Source organism: Engraulis encrasicolus, chromosome 1, assembly GCF_034702125.1.
Source record: "Engraulis encrasicolus isolate BLACKSEA-1 chromosome 1, IST_EnEncr_1.0, whole genome shotgun sequence".
In the NCBI taxonomy this organism is placed as follows: domain Eukaryota; kingdom Metazoa; phylum Chordata; class Actinopteri; order Clupeiformes; family Engraulidae; genus Engraulis; species Engraulis encrasicolus.
In genome coordinates this window covers 11988031-11998030 of record NC_085857.1, presented here as the reverse complement: position 1 = coordinate 11998030, position 10000 = coordinate 11988031, and the positions used below count along the sequence as shown (strand labels likewise).

Here is a 10000-nt window from a genome sequence, read left to right as displayed (position 1 = left end):
GATGAGAATCATCATTCGTAGACCGAGGTTAGTTTGTTCAGTCAATATTCAAAATGTACATGTCTTAAAAAAGAGAATAGTTTGCCATAGGAATACATTTCAGACAAAAGACTTAGAGAATTAATGCATATGCTGGATATATATATATTTGTTTGCATTGATCATGTCCTCCTGAGTCATGAGCCAAAGATTTCAAACTGTGATGCTATTACATTGCATTACATGTAACTTAGCTGACACTTTCATTTTATTCCAAGAGACTTACAGTTGTTATTTGTCAGGGTATTGGTTACAGTCCCTGGAGCAATGTGGGGTCAGGTGCCTTTCTCAAGGGCACTTCAGCCATGGAGATGTAGGGAGAGGACAGGGGGATTCAAACCTGCAACCCCCAGATTGAAAGACCAACTCTCTAGGCCACAGCTACCCAACCACTAGGCCACGGCTGCCCTGTATATATTATGACTCTCCTGTCCTCCTCTCCTGTTTCTTTTTCAGTATGGATTCCATGGAGGTGGATGAAAACCAGCCTGATGAGAGAAGGGATGCCTTGAGGTATGTTAAAGAGTTTATGAAACGAAAACAAAGTAAAGGAATTTGACCATTTCCAGGACAGATTCTGAAAGTTCTAAGCCTTGTGAATGAAATGGGATATTGTCTGGGTGATATTTTGTCCTAAAAGTCATGTTAAAACGTTCCCAAAAAGTGTTTTTTTGGTGACATGCAAATTTTATGCAAATGATATGCGTGACATAGAAGGGGTGAGTTCACCTCATTCCACCTTGTTCAGATCAATGGTGGCTAGTACCAAAACAAAGCGCAGTGTCAAGCAGTGTGTTGCTGGAGAGCCGAACGGTGCCAGCTGCAAAAATGGCTACTTGACAGAAGGAATATCTTTGCACAAGTTCCCTTCTGTGAAGAATGATGGAACTGTGGCCAACAAGGAGAAGGCTAAATCAAGCTAGGGCTCTGTGGATCCAATGCATGGTTTTGAAGCAAGCTTGTGGTCACTGTTGTGCTCGGCACATTTCCACCCCTTGTGCTTCACCACAAATGTGGAGGTCGCGGGCATGGTTGGACTGAAGAGAATGCTATTGCCTCAAGCAGTTCCAACAATTGACATCGCCGGCGTGCAGACTGAAACTGCCCCTGTTTTACCTTGTCCATCTACTTTGTATGTTGTTTTCAGGAAAGGGTAATGCACATTACATGCCAAACCGTTGCGAATGCTCTCGGAATATGCACTTTTTGTTGATTGCCATTCAACTGGTCAATATATTGGTTTTGGGAGGATATCCGCGCATCAGCGTGGTGCTCTCGGTCGAGGACAGCCAACTCACAGACTGGGCTTTTTCTGAACGGGGAAATAGGGGCGCTCCACCCTCATACCTCCGTGGGTGCACCCTCATACTTTTATTTTTATATATATATATATATTTGAGCGCCCCTAATTAATTTCTCATTCATGGGGGGGAACACCCCCCTTCACCCCCTGTAACCTGCCATGATGCTCCCTGATGCCAAAAAAATCCTAGAAAAAGTCCTGCTACTGCTTAGCGAATAAACGGAGATGCACAAGGCCTACTTTGAAGCGTTGATTGTTTGTTTTTAGTATTGTGGTGCATGTGTGGCTGACGTTTGGACACACCTCGTCCTCAGAGTCAGGCTGAGGGACACGCAACGCCTGTGACTTTGAGCACAAAAAATAATAATAATGATGAATGCTAAAAATATGCTGAGGACTCAGGAGGCTATATAGGGTGTTTTTCCAACAGCCTAATACCTCCGTTTTTTCTCTAGTTGATGATATTTTTGCATGTAGCCTACATGCATTTCAATCACACTATATCGCGCAATTGAATCAAAATGCCCCCCATTTGTCAACAAATACACACGCCATGTCATCTTTGGGTCATGGCAAAGCGCCCTTAGCAACCGTAACCATAAACATAAGAACTGTCAGGCTATGTCAACAATCGTCACTTTACCTGTCAGACATGTCACTTTCTGCAGATGTATCAGTGCCTCTGAAATAGATTTGTGCTGCTGTTTTTTTTTTCTCATGAGGTTGGTTGTGTGGTTTTTCGACACGCTGATGTTTGTATCAGAATTTTGGTTCCTTTATAAGATGTGGGTCCATCAAATGTGTGTTGTTTTCTCACATCGCCATACTAGCAAACCAGGGACTCCCCTCTTTGATGTCACAGCCCAGCTCATTAGTCACACCAAATTTCACAGAATTCACACTTTGAGTTGCCATTTTCACAAGTTCCTCCAGGATGATTGGATTCAAAGTCTCATCGATGCTATCAGAAAAAACAAGGCTTTAATGGGAATGACCGTTTGTTTTCGTTTCATAAACACTTTAATGAATTGCACCATAGTTTGTAATTCATTACTGCATCCCGTTTTATATCAGTTAGGAATTGGCAGTTTGATCACAACTAGTGGTGTTGTCTTTTTGCCCTTCCAGCAGAGGTACCTCCTCCACACCCGTACCATGATTATGCTGTTCCACCACCAGAGGCCAGAGACACCAGAGGAACAACTTGAGGCGGCTCGCAAGCACATCATTGAGCAAGACAAGTTAATAGCACAACTTAAAGATAGTGTTCAGTGTGTCGAGATTCCAGTGTGATGATAGCCAGATGTCATTTTACCGAGGATTCCCAGACTATGCCACCTTTTAAAGCTGTATATGGCTCTACAGCCCACAGCCACAGGCATGGTTGGATGGAGTCAGGCTCAAAGGCTTACACAAACAGAGGTACAGGTTATGAGAAAGGCAATTAATATCCCTAAACTAGCAATTATGGACCAGTTCTTTCTCTTCCTCTGTCGTCTCAGACAGGGTTTTGCTGAGCAGTGCACTTTGGTGTGTCACAGTCAACTGTGAGCAGAATCTGTGTCACCTGGGCTAACTATCTATACTTCATGTTAGGAGTAGATGAATGTATGCCTACTTGTTTTCAAAACACTTACCCAGACACCAGAGTCATTCTAGACTGTACAGAAATATATGTGCAAACGCCTAGTTTGAAGGTACTTGACTCCGAAATCTATTCCCATTACAAGGACAACCCAACTTTCAAAGGCCTGATTGGAATTGCCCCGTCTGGTGAGGTGTCATTCGTTAGTGACCTGTACACAGGCTCCATATCCGAGAAGGAGATTACAGAATTGTCCGGCATCCTAGCAATGCTTGAAGAAGGCGATTTAAGTCATGGCAGACAAAGGGTTTCTAATTAAGGAAATGCTATCAAAATTAAATGTCTCCCTTGTGACTCCACCCTTTTTAGGCCCAAGTGGCACTTTCAGTGCAGATGAAGTCACAGAAACACAAACAATCGCAAGACTCTTTTATTCTCCTTATCACACGTTCAACATGAATACAGAGTTACACATATTTGATGGCGTCATACCCATGACACTAGTAGGCTCTGTTAACCAGATGTGGGCTGTGAGTGCAATGTTAACAAACTTCCAAGGCCCATTATTCTGATTTTCTGAAAAATTCTCAGTCACAAGTGAAATAGGAAACATAAATTGAATTGATGTTTATTTGTACAAATCTGTCATGTTTCAAATGTACGTCATATTCATGATATCATCTTATTGTACTAAATGATATTATTTATTATATATTGTATTGTACAATTCATACATAATTTCTCCCAGAAATTGTAATGAAGAAATCTGTGAAATGCAATCCTTTGTTTTGTATACTGACTTTCTTAGCACAGTGCAGGCAGGAAGGGGAAAAAAAACTATCAAGTTTAGTGTTCATCTCTTGGTCATGGGAAAGCTCCACCTGTAATAGATCAGAAAACAAAACATTAGAAAAATGTTGTTTACAGCATATGGGTCAATGACATTTTTTGTGGCAGAGGTCAGGTGATGTAATCACAGCTTGTACCATATTATATTAATTATGTAAATTACTTACTTTGAGATGTACAAAATAATATTTTAAACAATCCAGTAGATGATTGAATCATGTTGTGACATTAACGTACACCACCCTGATATGTTTGCCACTAAAAACATCAATGACCAATTTGCAACAGTGTGTAATAACTAAGTCTTAGAGTTACACCAAAGACACCATGGCACCAGTACAGTAATCATGGACACTCAGTGTAGGCCTACCGAAACTGACAGAGGGCAGAGGAACACTTTGTTATACCGCTTGAAAAACATGTCACAAAGTAACTAAACCAAACAATAGTGTATTTTGTCATTTTGGAACCCTTGGTTTGCCTGCTGTGCTTACTTTCTTATCACCTCACCATGTATGGCCATCTATGATCCCCCCTCCCCTCCCCTCGAGGTTTACCGTATGTAGCCCATGTTATGCGTGTAGGTTTTCATCGACAACCTCTGTCGATGCTCTTTGATCTGAGTATCTGGGATAGGACCATCAACACTTTGCCCTGTCTGGTTATACTATTTGACATGCAACATGCTTCACCATATTAACAACGGCATGTTAAACGCTTGGTGCTGACATTTTAGACAGGGGAAGTGTAGGTTATCAGATCGAAACATGTAGAAAGCAGTTGACTGCAGCACGAACTAAGCAGTGTAGCTAACATGGCTAAAGTCTAATAGAAATCTCATTCTTTATTACTTTACCATTGAGTTACGTTCCAGTGTTCACGGGGTTGGACGTCTGTGTCTTCGGCTGGCGTACTAGCGTTGCGACGAGGCAAGGGCTCAAACATTATGGTCGTGTGCCTTCTACAGAGAAAGTTTCTTCCACCCTGGCGGCCTCTTCCATGTCGCGTTCCTTCTTGATAGCGTCGTTGGCGTTGGCCCGTTGCTAAGAGAAACCGGCCACAGTCAAACATGCTTGCGCACCTTCTCCGCCTCAACAATCCCGCCCTCTTGATAAACGACCAATCAGATTCACTTTATTCACTCGTGTAAACTCGTGTAAAGTCGTGCTCCACTCGGGAAAATTCTGAACGACAACAGTTGGAACGGTCGTTTCCCTACGTCTTTAAGTATATAGAGATATGCCAACATAATAGGTTGCTATGGAATAATAATAGAACCCGGAAACAATGGGCCAATGGAACCTCTGTCTCTCTACTCTCTCTGATGGCGCTGCTAAAATAAGTCATTATCTAGGATCAGTCGGCAGTGACAAATGAATCAGTACAAAAAGTGACACAGCTGTAATTGTCGTTTCAAGGGAATGCTCAGTGAAGTGTTCTTTCCCCCTAAAACCTTGCCTCATGGAAGAGACATTATGCATAACAAAATACACACACACACACACACACACACAAACACCCCCCCCCAAACGTACGCACGCACACATGCATCACCCACAAGCACACACATATGCCCATGCACACACACGCACACGCACACGAGCCCACGTACACGTACACACACACGCACACGCACACACACCATACACGCACACGCACACACCCGCACACACACACACACACACACACACACACACAGACAAACACAAACACAAACACACACGCGCACACACACACACACGCACACACGCACACAGTGACAGTGTCCTTACCCCAGGCGCCTCCATTGGCGATGGTAGACTTGACGTCCACAGTGACAGCTGGGAAGGTGCCGATGGTGACGGTGAAGGCAAAACACACAGACACGGCCATCACCCAGATCTAGAGATGGAGGGATGAGGGGAGAGAAAAGAAGAGAAGAGGAGGTAAATATGATGACATGGCCATCACCCAGATCTAGAGATGGAGGGATGGGAGAAGAGGAGAGAAGAGGGGGTGAGGCAAGACACAGACACAGCCATCAACCAGATCTAGAGATGGTGGGATGAGAAGAGAGAAGAGAAGAGGAAGTAAGGCAAGCCACAGACACAGACATCAACCAGATCTAGAGATGGAGGGATGAGGGGAGAGAAGAGAAGAGGAGGTAAATATGATGACACGGCCATCACCCAGATCTAGAGATGGAGGAATGGGAGGAAAGAAGAGAAGAGAAGAGAAGAGAAGAGAAGAGTAGAGAAGAGAACAGAACAGAAGAGAACAGAACAGAAGAGAACAGAACAGAAGAGAACAGAAGAGAACAGAAGAGAAGAGGGGGTAAATATGATGACACGGCCATCACCCAGATCTAGAGATGTAGGGATGGGAAGAGAGAAGAGGAGCGAAGAGAAGAGAAGAGAAGAGAAGAGAAGAGAAGAGGTAACGGTGTGCCTGGAAGAATGGAAAAGAGGAAAGGAGAAGAGAAGAGAAGAGAAGAGAAGAGGGCCATCACCCAGATCTAGAGATGGAGGGATGAGATGAGAGGAGAGAAGAGAAGAGGAGGTGAATATGATGACACGGCCATCACCCAGATCTAGAGATGGAGGGATGGGAGAAGACGGGGGTAAGTATCAGAGTTGTACCAAGTAGATGTAAAAGTACTCTTGCAGATGTCATTACAATACTAGTGATATTATGAACACGATTCATGGTTTTGAACATGGTTGCATCAAAGAAGGTGGATCTAACAAGAAGCGTCATTTTGTTTCTTTTCCGGTATCCACTTTATGTCGGGTGAACGCCCCTTTAGGAGACCTTCGGTTAGGAGACCTTTGGAGTCCTGAGGTTGAGAATCAATGAAGTCCCCTTAGCGCTGTAGATGGCGGTAGCGCACGTCTTGCGAAAACACCTCAAAAAGAGAAGAAGAGGTAGGGGACAACGCCCCCTTAGGAGACCCAACTTGAGCACACGCTTTTGCATTGAGTGGGCGTGTTTTGCGATATCTTGGTTTGATTCAGTATTTTTGGTTGCATGGTTTTGACTGCGGAGTATCATACTGCTGGTGTGTAATTACATCTGTAAAGCGGCGTACACACACGTTACTAGCTTCTCACTTGCTCGCCTACTCGCCACTCTTTCATGGAACGTTCGCTGAAAGTTCCCGTGGCTTTAACCCATTGGCGTCTGAGCCAGTTTTTAGAAAAGGTCCCCAATGCCTGAGGGTTTTTTGAGATAGAAAAAAATGGTTGGAAACTCCAATTAAAAATTCAATATCTCAGCCTCTGGAACACATAGGGACGTGGGACAAATTGCATTCAAAAGGTAAAATCCTCTGCTTTCACGGGATTATGCTCATTCAGTATTAATACTAACACATATTCCTTAAAAAAAATCATATCTCATAATCAAATGATTGAAAAAAAGTTTCATGTGCTTTCAGGATAATGCTTAATGCTGCTATTTATTATAGGCTATTACTACTGGGCTACTGTTACAATAGCCGACTACAACTAAATCATAATGATCATTATTATTATAATTATTAGGCAGTCATTTCTGCCATAAATCGGGGGACATTTGTCTAATACAGCCACTTGCTCTCCCACCGGCGAGTATGGCCGTTTTATTCCTCCCAACGTTATGCAGAGACCGATCAGCAATTTCACCCTATTTTGAGATGGGGCTCCACTTTGAACTTGATGTGTGGCCGGCTGGCCGCCTATAATCCGCATGTCTACCGTTGTCTGCCTCACCAATAGGCTATCACCATATCCGAAAGTTCCTCAGTGAAAAAATTCTGAAATATGCCTATATCTAAAGGACATGCTTCCTCAGATATTGGCACCTTCGCCAATTGCCCCAAGTGTCGGAGTGAACTTTTGGTAACGTCGGGGGCGAAATCTAGCTGACTGTCTATTTGGAAGCCACTCGCCCACCTCTTCATGCGGCCGCGGCAAATCACACTCCTGCTCTCTATCTAAAGGGTCTTCAATCATATTTCCTTTCCTCGATTAAAATCTCTTCATTACCTTTCAACTGAAAGGTACAGCTTGTCTCGCGAACCACAGCCTTTTTTTACCTGTGTTAAATGGCTAAACAACCCACGTCTGCAGAAGCGAGTATGGTTGATTTCATTTGACATTTTTGTCGACGAATCAAACTTTTTTTTGCCACATGGTCTTTAAAAAATCGAGAACACCCACCTCTTGTGTATTTGAACAAAATATTGTGCATTGCATCTCCCATGCGTCTTGAAAATATTGACAAATCAATAATGTTGCGTTTTGCAACAACCGGCGTCAGGGCCAATGTTGCGTAAAGGCTCAGTTATGCTTCCTACTTGTGCCACAGAGTGAGCTTGTCGCAGCCATGATGCAGTTAATTTTGGTTTATGCCCTGTTTTGAAGCACGGTCTGCGCGATGTCATTCCACGCTGAAACTGCCTTCAATACAAAGAGTAAACTAGACGTGTCGGTTGTTTTTTAGCATCACAGACTCGACGAGAATGAAAATTAAACATTAAATCTTTATATCACGTGCATGTTTGATCGCACTGGCAGCCACAGTGGTAGTTTGGAACAAAGAAGTGGCTCATTTGTCGAGGACGAAGCGGAATGTTTCCTCGACCTCGGAACCACTGTTCAACTGTCCAAATAACTTCAGCGTGTTGTCTTTGGTTCGTGTAAATAAATCAAACAACAAAGCACGGGCAACTTATTTAATGAAGAGCTCACAGTCCGTAGACCGACGAAGGTTAGAACAAGGAAGTAGCGCTTGTTCTCGACTCGAGGACAGAGCAGGCTGGTCGAGAGGACCAATCAGAGACCTATTTTCGCCCTTTCACGCCGTCGCTCCCTGCGTCGATACACAATTTTGGGGAGGTGCCCCAGAGTACCTGCGTGATGGGGGGGGGCTTCACTACGTTAACTGCGCGGCTCACTGCATTACGACGCAGGGACGCTGGACTGGAGGCATAAACCACCCTTAACGCAACAACCGGCGTCAATGGGTTAACTGCCAATGTACAGGCGAGAAGTACCGAACTCTGCTTTCCAATTGGTTACTCGCTTACTCGCCTCGCTCGAAGTTAAAATATTTTCAACTCGGGATCCGCCCACATCGCATCGCTTGTACAGTACTCACCTACTCGCCAGCGAGACTCGCTGGAACACTATGACATTCTATTGACGTAACTAGTAGCGACGTGGGTAACACTTTAGAATAATGGATGCAAAAAAGCATTATAAAGACTTAATAAATAATTAACTATTGATTAACAAAACATTAACAAACGTTTGTAAATTACTAGGAAATGTAAAGAAATGCTTGTAAAAGACTAGGAAATGCTATGTTAATATTTTATATTTATCAAACATTTACAAGTTGCTTGTAAATGAATAAAATACTCTGTTATAAGGTGTGTAAAATCTTGCAGATATCATTTGTAGATATTTTATAAAGCATTAATAAAGCTTAGTTAATAATAAAAACATTTGTTAATATTTTATTCATCATTAGTTCATTATTTACTGAGTCTTTACTAAGGAACATTATTATAAAGTGTTACCGCGACGTGTGTGTACGGCCCTTTAGAGTACTTTTACTTCTACTTTATACAACTCTGGTAAGTATGATGGAGGAAGATGGAGAAAGACTGAAGGAGGAATGGTTTGAAAGAAGCAATAGGGCAGCGTTTCTCAAAGTGGGGCGGAAGCCCCCCTAGGGGGGCGCGGAGGTATTGGAGGGGGGCCTGTGAAGTCAGAAGGTTTTTCTTTTTTAATACTTTTCTGCTTTGCCATTAAGTCAACAAATTCACTTTACAAACACAATATATTCATTAATTTATTCACTAATATTTAGAGAACATCATAGGCCATATACGTGTATATTAGGCTCTAATAAACTTTACGAAGGCCTATTTATTTGTATTTTTGTAACAATTTTGCTCGAGGGGGGCGCAGACAGACACCCTTCTTCTGAAGGGGGGAATGGAACGAAAAGTTTGAGAAACACTGCAATAGGGTAAGGAGATAGAGAGAGAGTTAGATATGTAGGCCTACACTTCACGTCTAAGTCCTTTGGCATTTGCCCATGAAGAAGTATGGTTGCATTCATAGCATAGTTGCGTTCATTTAAAAACATAATTGGTAGCACTTCACAATAATCTTCAGCATAAATAGTTAACAAATAGCTAACTAATAGTTATCTAATGTTATTAGTCATTAGTTTCCCTCCAGCGTTGGAGCTAT

The 10000-nt window shown here is 42.9% G+C and overlaps 1 protein-coding gene across 3 annotated transcripts in view; it reads right to left on the bottom strand.

The window, feature by feature from the left end:
• The window catches only part of slc29a1b (solute carrier family 29 member 1b), a 50121-nt gene that overhangs the window by 8131 nt on the left and 31990 nt on the right, over window positions 1-10000 (bottom strand). For all 3 annotated transcript variants that reach the window (XM_063197511.1, XM_063197496.1, XM_063197504.1), the window contains one exon: window positions 5549-5657. In XM_063197511.1, coding sequence (XP_063053581.1) covers window positions 5549-5657 — 109 coding nt within the window. The remainder of the gene's footprint in view (window positions 1-5548; window positions 5658-10000) is intronic.